Source organism: Populus alba, chromosome 2 (assembly GCF_005239225.2).
Source record: "Populus alba chromosome 2, ASM523922v2, whole genome shotgun sequence".
Classification (NCBI taxonomy): Eukaryota; Viridiplantae; Streptophyta; class Magnoliopsida; order Malpighiales; family Salicaceae; genus Populus; species Populus alba.
The window spans coordinates 4805287-4819214 of record NC_133285.1 but is presented as its reverse complement, the minus strand read 5'-3'; the positions used below and the strand labels follow the sequence as shown (position 1 = coordinate 4819214).

The 13928-nt window shown below is 33.3% G+C and overlaps 2 protein-coding genes across 2 annotated transcripts; one reads left to right on the top strand and one right to left on the bottom strand.

Annotated features, from left to right (window-relative positions):
- Positions 1 to 4295: 4295 nt before the first annotated feature.
- Positions 4296 to 7438, top strand: LOC118049171 (inactive TPR repeat-containing thioredoxin TTL3). Its single transcript, XM_035059100.2, has 5 exons — positions 4296 to 5525; positions 5636 to 5831; positions 5962 to 6134; positions 6699 to 7032; positions 7134 to 7438. Exons 1-5 carry the CDS (start codon positions 4585 to 4587, stop codon positions 7290 to 7292), a joined length of 1803 nt encoding a protein of 600 aa, XP_034914991.1. The 5' UTR covers positions 4296 to 4584; the 3' UTR covers positions 7293 to 7438.
- Positions 7439 to 9045: 1607 nt separating this feature from the next.
- LOC118049169 (uncharacterized) lies at positions 9046 to 11092 on the bottom strand. The gene is made up of 2 exons (XM_035059099.2): positions 9639 to 11092; positions 9046 to 9459 (listed from the first exon to the last, which is right to left on the bottom strand). Exon 1 carries the CDS (start codon positions 10715 to 10717, stop codon positions 9689 to 9691), a length of 1029 nt encoding a protein of 342 aa, XP_034914990.1. The 5' UTR covers positions 10718 to 11092; the 3' UTR covers positions 9046 to 9459; positions 9639 to 9688.
- Positions 11093 to 13928: the final 2836 nt, after the last annotated feature.

Genomic DNA, 13928 nt, shown 5'->3' with positions numbered 1-13928 from the left:
AATCTCCACTACCCCACTTTTTTTTTCCAAAACTAGATAAAAAGTTATGATTTTTTGAGGAAAAAAAATAATCAGTATCCTTTTCTTTGCTCTACCACTTATACACTTGATTAAAACCCAACTAAAATAAACTAAACTCATATTAAAAAAAAAATCTTAATCTTCACTATTTCAACAACTAATTGACTATAAAATTATGTATATTAAAAAAAACCAAATCTAAAGCACAAAAAGGAGAAAAAATGAATCATGAACAAAATAAAAATAAAATATTAGGAAGATTTTAGAGAATTAGGTATAACAAGTGTTAGAAATAGGAAGTGTCGCTGCGAGCTTCGCTTTGTCAGGTGTTTTTCTGCTTTTATGCCAATTGCCAACAACTTTCAGACAAGATTTGGGTCAACATAAAAAAATTAATTAAAAACAAATGAAATCAATAGATAATGGTGAAATAAGAAATTTACCGGGAATTCAAGATTGTTGTATCATTAGAACATGATATGATGATCTATTTTTCACCACTCCAACTCTTGAAGAAAACATAACAAAAACCCAAAACAAGAGCAGTCTGTAACTCTGGACAGACAATAGAAATAAACCCTTGTTTTTTTTTAAAAAAAAAAGTGTAGAAAATGACATAATTTTAGGTTTTTTTTAATTTGGACTGATAAAATCTCAAAATCATATGATAAGATTTTGCGATCTGAAAACCTTTTTGTGATAATCATGTGACAAGCAATGACAAACGTGGATAATTTGGCCATCGCCAAGCACCACCAATTTTTGTTATCTTTTCCTGGAGAGGCTAAGATGTCTGTTAAATGAGTAATGTGACAAATAGAAGATAGGAAAATCATTAATAGATATATGATTATTTATTTATTTATTATTATTTTTTATTATTAATGTAGGCGTCCGGGTCAATTTGCGCGCACCTTGACTAATCTCACGAGTTCGTTCCTAAAATTAACAATTATATAAGCTTCTAATGGTTATTATATTAGCAACCAACCACATGATTCAAACATAAAATCATAATATAAACAAATATTTTAATCTTAAATTTTTACTACTGTACCACATGATTTTTTAGCAAGAACAAGAGATTTGATTCTGTGGGGATTTTGTGCATCTGCCGCCCTCACCAGCTCCAGTCTCCTTCTATCTTTGCAGAGAAGGCAGAACGGAAGATTCAGAGAAATTTCTCTCTTCGTCTCCAAAAAAAAAAAAAGTATAGTCTTTAACACCTCACAGGGGAATGATTGTGCTATTTCATCTAATTTTCCATATACTTGATTTTTAGATACTATCTTGATCTTTACTTAAGAACCACAGCGGCAAAATGGAATGCCAAATTGATTTATATTGAATCTGTGAAATAATTCTTTTAGAAGAGGAGAGCTCTTGCTGCGTTATTTTTTTAATAAATGAGCGAATTCTTCTTCATAAAAAACAAAAGCATTCTTCAAGACACTGGACTGTCTTCACAGGACAGACCAGCATAAGGGTGACAGCAGGAGATATTAGTTCGTGTTTGGTTTAGGATATTTTACGCGTTTTTCAATATTTTCAAAAAAACTGCACTCTTCGAATAAAAAAAATAAAAAAACTAGAAGAAAATTTCTAGATTGAAAAAGAAAAACTAAAAATAATAAAGAAAGATATTCACATCAATTTCCTTTCAATCTCACTTTTAATAGTTAGCTAAAAGTCAAAATCGATACTTGCAATTATAATTCTTTGATCCCACTAAAAGGAATGAAGGTCATTGTTTTGTTTGAACTAATTTGATGGAAGTCAAAATTTGCATTGCCGTCCAAAGTAGTAGTTATTGCAGATTAGAAGGGTTAGCTAGAAGTCGGCACCGACTGGTTAGGAGCAGAATCCATGTAGGTGAAGTCAGGGACATATTAAGGGCGTTTGAGAACTCCGATGGTAATTATTTTATAAATTATATTTTATTGAAAATATATTAAAATTATTATTTTTTATTTTTTAAAAATTATTTTTAATATCAGTGCACTAAAATGATTTGAAAATATCAACAAAATATTAATTTAAAATAAAAAATAAAAATTTTAAAATTTTTAAAATACTTCTAAAATGCAAAATCAAACGGTCATCCTCACTTCTCTTTAAACCTTGTTTGTGTGAAAATGTGTGTTTGATGTTGTATTTTAAAAGAGTTTTTGAAAAAAATTTAAATTTTTTTTATTATTTTATTTTATTTTAAATTAATATTTTTTTATGTTTTGCTAATGTTAAAAATAATTTTTTAAAAATAAAAATATATTATTTTAATATATTTTAAAATAAAAAATATATTTTAAAATACAACTATTACCGTTCTCCGGGTCACACTTTTAAACATCACTGTTACTATGATCACCAAACGACACCAAAAACTGCTCCCAAAGAAAATAGATACGATCAAAAGAAGAGAGAGGGGTCAGCGCAGGGAAGAATTAAAGGCACGCAAGCTGGTCGTCATTAGTGCCTTGCTGGCCTTCTCTAGGAAGAATGCACGTGGCAGGCGTTTAAACTGCAAGATATATGCATTAAACACCATTTGCAATCACCGAATACCCTTTTTCTGGTCCACGTAATTCTAAGATATTTATTGAAGCAGCGTTTTATAATGTGATAACTGTGTCTTTATATATTATTTTAATATTTTTTTAAAAAAAATTTATTTTTAACATCAATATATCAAAAAAAATTTAAAAATATAAAAAAATTTATTTATTTTAAACATTGTAAGGATCCCGTTCATAAAGGGCACCTAAGTTACGTTGAATTACGACGGATATTGATATATTTTCCGTAATCAAGACCAAATCAGTGGATTTCTGTTCATGAATGAAAAAAGGACAGCTGTTGCAGGCTAAGCAAAATCATGAAAATACAAACGTTTGCTCTTGCTGTAATAAGACCAACTCAAAAAAACCTAAGGGTTTATTTTCGGTCAAAAAAGTCCTGACGAATTGCCATTGATCGAGTCAAGCTCTTTGCTTTTCGCTATGGAAAAAGTATATCTGGAACAGATTTAATAATAAGATAAAAAAAGAAATGAGATTTTAAAAATCACAAATTTTCAAACCGAGAATCCCATGAGCTGAAGCTTGTATATCAGCCAAGATAATTTCCTGATACATGGACCGACCTTTGTATTTCATTTAACATTCATGGGGCCACCGGGTTGCGTGTTGGGAGGTCTTTATACATTTGCATTTTTAGCACTTTAATTTGAGTTGCAATTCTTTAACATGAACCTTTCCTTTTTGTTTGTTTTGTGTCATTAAATGGGACTCTTTGTCTACCATCTTAAAAGAGTTTTCGGTAGAACATTTTTACGAAGAGAATAAAAAAATATAGAAAAAAAGGGGAAGAGAAGTTACTGTACCTCGAGTAATTAAACAATTGGTGGGAATGTGGTCTTTTTATTATACACAATTAATTTTTATAAATTATACGGGGTTAAATTGATTATTTTTTTTTTTACCACACAACAAAATTATTAACTTAACTCTATAATAAAAAAAATAATGCCTATTACTAAGGGATGTTTGGTTTTTTTTCTTTTAAATAGTATAATTACTCTGATGTCATTAAAAACAAAATAAACATAACTTTTTTACCATGGTTTTTTTTGTCATCTTATATTGGTTTTATTGTAGATTTGAAAGTTGTTAATGGCTTTTTTTTTTCTTTTTTTTTTTTTTGTAATTGACATATATTAAATATTATTAAAAAAAATATGTTAGTATGTCTCATGTGTGAACAACCCCCCACATTGTTCAGGCGGCACATGCAGGGCCATCTAGCTACCAAGCCCCGCTTTCTGAGATTATCTTTATCTTATATCCATGATCACAGAGTTCGTGAGTTCACTTGGTTTAACATGAATATTTATTGTTTTTCTTTTAATTTTTTTATTCTTTAACCTTATGTTGTTTGATAATTTAGATGAGTTTTTTTTTTTTTTTTTTTTACTTTTTATGCTATCAATTTTTTAATTATTTTTATTTTTTGTTTATATCATTTAAATTATCAATTAAACCAATAATTCAGTTCCAGAATTTTTTTACCCTGCAATTCTTTTTTTACATCTTGATAAAAAAAAAAAAAAAACCCTGCTGTGGTGGATAACAAGCAACGAATATACATGTACTTAATAAAAAAAAATGTTCCCCAACCTAAACACAATTTTGTTTTTCATTTTTAAGTCGAGGCCCCAGTTTGGATTCTGTATATCGATTAAGTTGATTTCTTGGAAGCCACCCTAGCAAAATAGGACTCAATAAATGCATGTACTTCAAAGGAGTAGGCCTCTTGCATTGAATCCTTCCTATTCAAGCCAAATAGCTTCTTCCTCGTTCTCTTTTACAATTTCTTCCTCGTGAATTCTTTCATTTGATTCTGCCGAAAGAGTTTCAAACCTTCCTTTCCTACAAATTTTTCAACCCCGGAGAAATCATGCTTACGCTAGCATTTTTAACGGCCTTTTCTTTTGGTTGAGAAACACTTTAATTCCTTCGTCTATAACGTATTATCTCAAGAGGCAATATAAACCTGGGGTGAACCATGGCAGAAATCACAACATACTCGATGGAGCACGAATTAGGCTGTGGACCAGGATGGAGAGCTTTCCTCCGCCGGCATTTCTGGCCTGGAAAAACATCAGTGCATTCACTGCCTGCAGAAAGCACCAACAGTATCCTCGTCCTGCCCGGTGTTGATAATAATTCAGAGAGACAGCAAAGCAAACCCCAGCCTGTCGTCCTTGATTCCTCCAAGTTGCCCAAGTCTTCCCCACTAGTAGAAAAGAAACAGAAGAGTTTGCATCGTTCAAGGCCTTCGACTTTAAATCAAAACAAAGAAGGTTCAAGTTCGGGCGGGATCAAAGTGTCACAAACCGATAAGACTAATCTAAGAAGGGACTCCAACAATGATTCCAGAAAGCCTGGCAGGATTGTCATAACTAATCATCAAAAGTCCAATGACAACAAGGTTCTTGTTCGAGCCACTTCTGGCAATGTAATGTTGCTTGGTCATCTGGGCAACCTAAGACAGTCAGGGAATGGGGATTTTATGGGGAATAATAGTCCTAATGCTACTGTTAGGACTCTGGATTACCTTCACAAGAACCTTCAAGAGGCAAATTTATCGTCTAGACCCAGAAATTGCTACAGTAAACTTGGCAGTAATAGTGTTATGGGGAACATTATGAGGCAGCCTGGTGGTGAATTTCGGCAGGGACAAGGTCTGATAACCAGCATGGATCCTGAAGCTTTAAAGAATAAGGGAAATGAGAGGTACAAGCAGGGAAGATATGAGGAGGCCTTGGTTTGGTATGATCGTGCAATTTCTCTTGATTCAAACAAGGCAACATATAGAAGTAATAGAAGTGCAGCTTTGATAGGATTAGGCCGTCTTACAGAAGCTGTTCTTGAGTGCAAAGAAGCTATCAGGCTCGATCCTTCTTATCAAAGAGCCCATTACCGTTTGGCAACATTATATTTCAGGTCCGCCTTATTTGATTGCCAAGAGCGTTTTGTGCACTAAACAGCTGACAAATTGGAACTTGTGTGATCTTGCTGTTTTATTGTATAATAATGTGAATTTCATAATGCAGGCTGGGAGAAACAGAGAAAGCTCTGTGTCACTACAAACAGTCAGGCCCCAGTACTGACTCCAAGGAAGTTGCTCAGGCTCAGGCACTTCAAATGCACCTGAACAGGTGCACTGAAGCTCGAAAACTAAAAGAATGGAATAGATTGCTGAAGGAGACTGAGCGCTCAATTTCCTCCGGTGCTGATTCAGCTCCACAGGTGAGCAATCTTTGACCTTTTTTCTTGGTATTACCATGGAAGAGGACAGTGGCACTAGTAGAATTGTATCCACTGCCTGTAGTTGTGGAACATGTGATGCTTAAGCAGGTTACTTCTGTTTTACACTTAGGTTTATGCTATGCAAGCCGAGGCACTGTTGAGGCTCCACAGGCATCAAGAAGCCTACACGGCCTACCAAAAGGGACCGAATTTTTCTGCTGACTTTTATACCAAGTTATTTGGTCTGACTATAGCACCTTATATCTTAATGATCGGGGCACAGATTTACATGGCTGCGGGCAGGTTGGTAAAATCATTTGAACTATTTTAGAAAAATTAATATTATGATATTTTTTATTATGATATTTTTCTAGAAAATAATATTTTTTTTCTATTCAATAGTATTAGAATTTTAACTTGGAACAAACTTATGCGTGAATTAGGCTCTTGCATCCTGAATTCTTGACGTAGAATGTGTCTTGTCCAAGCAATTGTTAAACAAGAAAGAACAATTTGAAACCAGAAGACTTCTAATTCTCAGGATTCCACCACTGAAAGAAGTTGATAAAGGAAAATGTTGTTCTTTTGGGCCTTTCCTTTTTCTTTTCGTAGGATTTTCAAAGAGAGATGCTAACAAAAGGGGATTATTGTTCTCGTTTACTTTTTCTTTGCAAGATGCTCTTTGGGCTTTTATTTAATTAATTAACACCGCATTAACAAATTAGTTGCCAAATGATGGCATTCTAGTTTTCCAGTTAATTTCTGTAATAATAGCAAAATGATTATATTTCTTAACTTATTCTGAATTTAACAGGTAATTGTCATAAAACTGAGCAGTTTTAATCAAACATGTTTGTTGTTTAATAGGTTTGAAGACGCTATGGCCACAGCTCAGCAAGCAACTCGACTCGATCCCAGTAACGAGGAGGTTAGCAATGTGGTAAAGAGTGTCAGAGCAGTAGCATCTGCTAGATTGAGTGGCAACTCGTTATTCAGGGCATCAAAACTCACCGAGGCATGCATCGCATATAGTGAAGGCCTAGAATTCGACGCTTACAACTCGATCTTGCTCTGCAACCGAGCAGCCTGTAGGTCCAAGCTTGGCCAATTTGAAAAGGCTGTAGAAGACTGCACCGCGGCTCTCAGGGTGCAGCCTAATTATAGCAAGGCCAGGCTAAGAAGGGCTCACTGCAATGCCCGGGTAAATTTTGAGCATCACAAAGGACTTGAGGTTGTTAAAATTCAAGCCATTGTTCTAATTTCGGTTCAATTTATTTATTATTGTTATTTTTTCATGAATAGCTGGGAAGATGGGAAGCTTCGATTCAAGATTTTGAGATGTTGATAAGAGAAAGTCCAGCCGATGAGGAGGTAGGCCGGGCCTTGTTTGACGCACAGGTTCGACTTAAGAAGCAACGTGGTGAAGACACCAAGGACCTCAAATATGGTTCTAAATTCTAATTTAGTGTTGGTTTCCAGTGATTAGACACTCTGTAAACTCACCTGAAATTTAAGCATTTGCCGGCGGGTGCCATGGACTTAACGAGAAATACGAGACGTTTTTATTGGACGAGGAAAAAGAATTCTTATGAGCAAGTTTGATAAAAATAATTTTTTTTTTATAAAAAATAAATTATATAATATAACTTGAATAGTAAATTTTTAATTAAAATATTTTAACTAATTATATATTAACAATTTCAATCAAGTAGTAATTAATAATATAATCCAATTAAAATAAAAATAAAATAAACAATATAAAAGTCCAAACACCTTTATTTTATTCATATTGATTCATCTACTTTTTAGACAAATTGACTCGCTTACTTTGTTATTTACAAGAAATGAGTCCCTTCAAATTTTGATAGACCATTTTACATTAATTACTCTAAAGGTCAAGCATGTCAATTTACAACTTTTATTTTATATATTTGTCAGCTAAAACAGAGTAATATATCAATTTATATGTTAATATTTTATATAAAAAATTATGGAGAATGAATACGTATTCTAATTTTACGGAAATGAAATCGACAAATAACTTATATCATTTAAAAAAATATAATAATAAAGTCAAAATCAAGCCCTTGATTATCAAATTGCACAAATTTTAAAAGATATAAATTTAAAATAATGAAAATATTAAGATACAGATTATTAAAATGCATAATTTTATATATTTTTTAAACTCGTAAAATTACTAATTTTTAAGTTTTAATTGAATTTGATAAGTTAAATGACTCATAAAATTTTAAAAATCAACTCAACTTCTTTTTTTATTATTATTTATGTGGGTGTCCGGGCTAGCTTGCGCGCACCACGACTAATCCCATGACTCACTGAATATCCTGCAAACCCAGTGAGCATGTAAGGCACCACCGGGGTGACAAGCGTGCACAGTGAGATTTGAACCCAGGATAAAAAAAAAGGAAACAAGTCCCTTCAACCGTTGAGTCAAGACCTCAAGTGCGACTTCTTAATAACATTGCTTATGAGTGAAATGACACCTTCAACTCAATACACGCTTTACAACCCCTATCCCCTCTTCTTCTTCTTCTTTTTTCTGGCATAGACCGAAATATGATCGCTATCCTTGAGCCAGGAGCAGGATCAGTAAATTTGACATGGCTGGGCCATGCACTCCTTCAGTTCCCCTGTCTAACTTTTGGACCTCTGGTGGAAGGTTCTCTGTTTTCTGATGATAATTTTGCAGAAGATTCGTATTCTCCACCAAAAATTAACTTGGATTAGCTCATTCTGTGACAAAACGAACATACAAGAGAGACAGGGAATCTGGATCAAATTGCATGTGACTCTTCGATTGTCTCTAGTCTACATGGACACATCCACGTGCAAGCACTATAGAATAACATAAACGATACGAAGCTGCTATATTCAACAATCGTCATCGTCTATGCACTTCAAAAAAGCCCTACGAAAGAGCATATAAAGTGAAAGATGCTATTTAAAATAGTTAAACTAGTAATGTGATTTTTTAAATAATATAAATATAATTTTTTATTTTTTTATTTATTTATGTATACTTTAATGATAAAAAATTATTTGAAAGAGCCAATTATATTTTAATATACAACTGTTATAACCATTTAATATAATCTGATTAACTTAAAATGTTTAAAAACAACTCAAATGATTATCAATCAACTAAACATTAAATGTTAAAATTAAAAAAAACTCAATTAAATAATAATAATAAAAAACTAGACAACCCCCCGTAAACTTGTTAATCTCATAATAAAAATCAGGCCAGTAGACAGAATAATCTTAAAAAAAAAAAAGAAGAGGAAACCAACATATATTTAAAAAAAAATCGAAGGAAAAAAAAAGGAAGTGCTGCCTTTTGCTACAGCTGTTATCATACATTGAACAGAAAAGAAAATTTGGCATCCCCTGTGCAACCGTTTCAGAAGAGGAAGAGAAATCTGTGTTGGGGCCGTCCTTTTATTTACAAAACAGGAATCGTCCCTTTTGACCTTTTGATTTACTTGTTATTTCAGAAGAGGAAAACAAGCCCCATGCAAGCAACCGACATTGCTATCCCAAAACAGGAATTGTCCCCTTTAGCTTTTGCTTTGGACAGGAAGGAGAATTTAACTCCCCTGTGTGCCTGTTTCAGAAGAGGAAAAGAAACAGCAAACCGACCTTATTTTCATAGAACAGGAACCCTTTTTTTTTGGAAGGAAAGAAAAGAGAAGCTGTACAGATTTATTAATTGAACTTCAATAATTTTGAAAGGAATAGTAGAAAAAGTAAAACGTAATTATTGAACAGAGGGGAAGTCATTACTTGGCAGGGAAAGTGAAATGGAAAATGTAGCAGGATCACCATGTTCTTGATCATCTCTTCCAACTTCTACTTTTTGCTAATGTATCTTTCATTCCACCAACAACCCATGTTTCCTTAGCTATATCAGTTGAAAGTTTATAGAAATCTGTATCATAGCTCATCACTACCAAGTTCTCTTTTTTACTGTTTTTTCCCTCTTCCTCCATTAAAGCCTTCAAATTCTTTCCTTTCTTCTCTTCTTGCTTCCTGTCTTGCTCTTCTTCTTCCTCTTCTTCTTCCTCCTCTTCTTCTTCCTGCCAAGTCTTTGCCGGAGCAGACCTACACCTCATAAGCAGGAGAGCATTTGGTGGTGGAACAGAGGGCGCAGCTAGAGACTCATCATTGCAGGACTTCTCTTTCTGTTTAGCGTCTTCTTTGAAGAACCCAGTAGTGCTATTCTGATTCTCTTGCAGCATCATGAACCATTTAGAAAATATGGTTCTTGAATCCTCATTGTCAATTCTTCCTTCAACACCAACATGGTTTTCTTGATATTCCCCATACTCTTCATCTTCTTCTTCATCATTACTAGTGATATCTGACTGGGCTGGAAAGGAACCAAAGCATCGAAAATCGAATCTTATGTTTCTTAAACATGTTAAGAATTGCATTATATCTTTCTTGAATCCCAGTGAGTCAAGCCAGGTTGATTTTTTGGTGCTTTTCGTGCTGATGTGAATCCTTTCAATCTCTTCCATGACTGATTGCCAGTTCTTGCAGGAGCTTGCCTTGTGTCTGACTTTGATCTGCCCAGCACATGTTACTTTTGGTGATGTTGGTTCTGATAACTCCGAGTCCATCTGCCTGGTTTTGGTCCATAAGAGAGGGCTGGCTCGGCTTCCACCGCCCCTAGGGCTGGATTTCTTCAAATGGTGGGGCCGTTGTTGTCGGTGGTGGTGGCGGTTCTGGTGGGGTTTGCTGGGTTCTAATGGCCTTGCAGGACTGCAAATGGGTTTGGGCATTAATGTTAGATGGGCTCTAGAAGGAAAACATACTAACAGATCTGCTGATGGAGCTCTCCTGCTTTCTCTTCCTTTCATTTTGATTTTTTCTGCAGCTTAATATGCACTAATAACTCAGACCCTCGTTTTCTTGAGCTTGATGACCTATATGGTTTTTTGGGTTTTGATGGGTCTGTGTAGAAGGAAGGTTTTAAAAGAAAGGTGGGGAGAGAAGTGGCAGCTTTCATTTGCTCCTCCTCTAGCCTCTCTTTTTTTATTAGTGTCTCTCTTTACCATCACTCTGTTCATTTTTTCCCAACACTCCTTTTTCTTGCCCTTTGCTTTTCTAATGGTTGCCGAACTTATTTAAAAATTTAGTAAAGAAAGATGGGTAAGAAAGTTGAAACCCACGAGCCCTGTTTCCTGAACCAATCATACCCACAGCTCGTGACTTCGGGAGCCATTGCCAGTTGTTACTCATGCTATCTTGGCTAGTGCCCTCGTAAACTCCAATGCCACCCCCCTTCATATAAAACAGTTAGCTTTATGCTTGTTTATTGGTATATTACTGCCATGTTATACCAAAAGCTCTCAACTTAATTAAAATGTACTAAATAAAGCAAGGTAAAAGCATAGAAAAAAAATGCTATTTTAGAGGGAGGCAGGGGATGTTGATTTCTTACCGGGAAAAAAAATATGAAAAGCGCAGCACCGAAAGTTTCATTAATGGTGAAAATTGGGATTAATTAGTAAAGTGAGTAAGCGATGATGAAGGGGTGCAATGCACTTGAGAGCATGGGGGAGATGGCCCCCTCCAATCACCACACCTTGCGTTACGATTAGCCTTTCTTTGCTTTAGCTTTATTTCGATAATTTTATAAAAAGCTTCTTTTTTTCAAATTGTTCACCTGGTTTTTGGCCATGTTAGTTATCTTTCGCTATCCTGTCTTTTTCTTTCTATATTTGTTGGTGTAAATTTGATCACGATTTTAGGAAAAGAGTTGAACTGCAGCAAACATTATTTGTTGAAGAAGAAGAAGTTAAGAATTGAAGTTCTTTGCCAATCTATGCTATGATAAATGTGAATTGGAATTCTTTACCGGTTACAGTGTTTATTGAAATGATGAACTTAACAAGAAGAACGATGATAGTAGTGTTTAAAAATTCCAACCGGATAGAATGATGCAGGAGTTAGAATTGTAGTGTCTTTCATATAATTAAGGTATTTCTTTTAATAGTTTAGTTACATAATATTTATGATAGGAGTTTGGATGGCTAATATTTATTTATTTTTAAGGAAAATGATTGATTTTACTTGGGCCAGAAAATAATAATAATATTGTGATAAGTTTATAAAAAGTTTGCTTTTTCTCTCTTTCTATTTTTATTGTTATTCATGAGGTGTTTGAAAGTATACTAGTAGTTGTTTTTCAAAATGTTTTTTGTTAGAAAATATATCAAAATAATTTTTTTTTATTTTTAAAACTTTGTTTTTATATCAGCACATCAAAACAATATGAAAAAATATATAAAAAATTAATTTAAAGTAAAAGAAATAAATTTTTTTCAAATATTTTCAAAAGTGTTTTTAAAATAAAAAAACAAACGGTCTCGATACTTAAAAAACCAACTTTTTAGTTATGTTAGTTATCTTCAAATATCTTTTATCTTATTCATTCAACATTAAATTATCATCGTTACTAATAACATGTAACCAAGTCATTTAATAATTAATTATTTATGAAAAAGAAGATTTGTTGATTCTAATTATATTACTTGAATTAATAGTTGTCTAACCTAATTTAGAACCCAAGCCAATCAACTCAACTCATAGATCACTAGATCAATTTAAATTTTTTATTTTTGTTATAAGTGATGTAGTTTTATTTTTTTTCTTAAAATGATTTAGATGGTATGGGTGGTGTCGACCATCTCCTTTTAAGATGAGAGAACGATGAGTGAGAAGGAGGTTGCTGCTGCTAGATTTTCTAGATTGCCTTTTTTTTTTCTATTTTTTTTCTTATACTAGGGTTTTTACTAGTTTATTTTGCAAATATATCTTCCTTTCAATCTCTTTGTATGAAAAAAAAACTAAACTAGTAGAATAATATTAGGCAATTATATTATGTTAGGCAAACTGGTAGAATAATGTTAGGCAATTATATTATATTCTTCTTAACCATTAAATTTTAATTAATTAAATTTTCTTCTTCTTAATATATATTATTAATTGGATCTCTTTCATTAATTTTCCAATTTTGTCCATCCTCTCATTTATTTATTTTTTTCTTTTCCCTAATCTTCTATTATTATTGTTTCTGGTATCTAATCACACCGGTCTCTTTGTTCTCTCTTTCTTTTATTTTACTCTCCAAAATCTCTCTCTCTCTCTCTCTCTTGCTCTCTCTCATCATCATAATTAAAATTACATTAAATATTAAAAATTAAATTGGGCCAAAAATATAATTTTTCAAAACTTTAGAGTTAAAAAATGGGTAACGACAAAAACTATTTTCTTTGCCGAGCAATTAAACTTCGTTGATTCATCTTGACTCTTCAAACATCAAGCGATCGATGCTAAAAAATACAGGCTGTAATGAAGGACCAATAAGCAAAGCTCCTTTTCAAGCAAAAATAGAAGAGAGGGGATCATGCTACTTAGTTTATTGGTCTCCACTTTGTTGTAGAACCTCACGACTTTAAGAAAGGCTAAAAAAAGAAAGCGGGCCAAGCAAGCTAAGCATGCTGATCTAGCAAACTAAAGTGGTATCTCATGATATGGCAGCTCCTTTTCTTTTATCTATTCATCATTGAGACATGGTAGGGTTTGAAGAAGATGGTTAGAACTTAGAAGTGGAGAAGCTTAGTTTTAAAAACCGATGTCTTCCCTTGCTGTCCTACCTATCTTCATGAGTGGCAGCGTCTCTATCTTCTTAGCTTGTGGGTCTTTTCTCTTTCATGACCTAATTAATTTCATAGAACCAGTTTGTCAAAAAGAACTTGGTTTAGGTCATCATCAAATGCTCTTAACCAGTAGTTGGAATATAGCCTGAATTCTAAATGGTTGCTTTAAGAGGAGACAAATGATGGCATTTGAAGGATTGAACAGAAAGAATCTTGCTATGAAATGCATTCAAACACACTTGCTATCAAGTAGGATAGTTCCACACTCAATGCATTTATTATATCGAATAATTATGATCATGGGGATATATAATTAGGTGCGTGTGGATTAGACTCTGTAATATTCAATATTATTTATTAATTTACTGAAATTCATTTCATTAACCAATCTTTTGGCCCATGGGAA

Excerpts from the sequence above, each read along its gene's own strand:
- LOC118049171 (XM_035059100.2), top strand. The coding sequence starts at position 4,585 with ATGGCAGAAATCACAACATACTCGATGGAGCACGAATTAGGCTGTGGA. Across the intron at positions 5,832-5,961 it reads GTGCTGATTCAGCTCCACAG|GTTTATGCTATGCAAGCCGA; the intron begins GTGAGCAATCTT and ends TTTTACACTTAG. Across the intron at positions 7,033-7,133 it reads GGGCTCACTGCAATGCCCGG|CTGGGAAGATGGGAAGCTTC; the intron begins GTAAATTTTGAG and ends TTTCATGAATAG.
- LOC118049169 (XM_035059099.2), bottom strand. The coding sequence starts at position 10,717 with ATGAAAGGAAGAGAAAGCAGGAGAGCTCCATCAGCAGATCTGTTAGTA.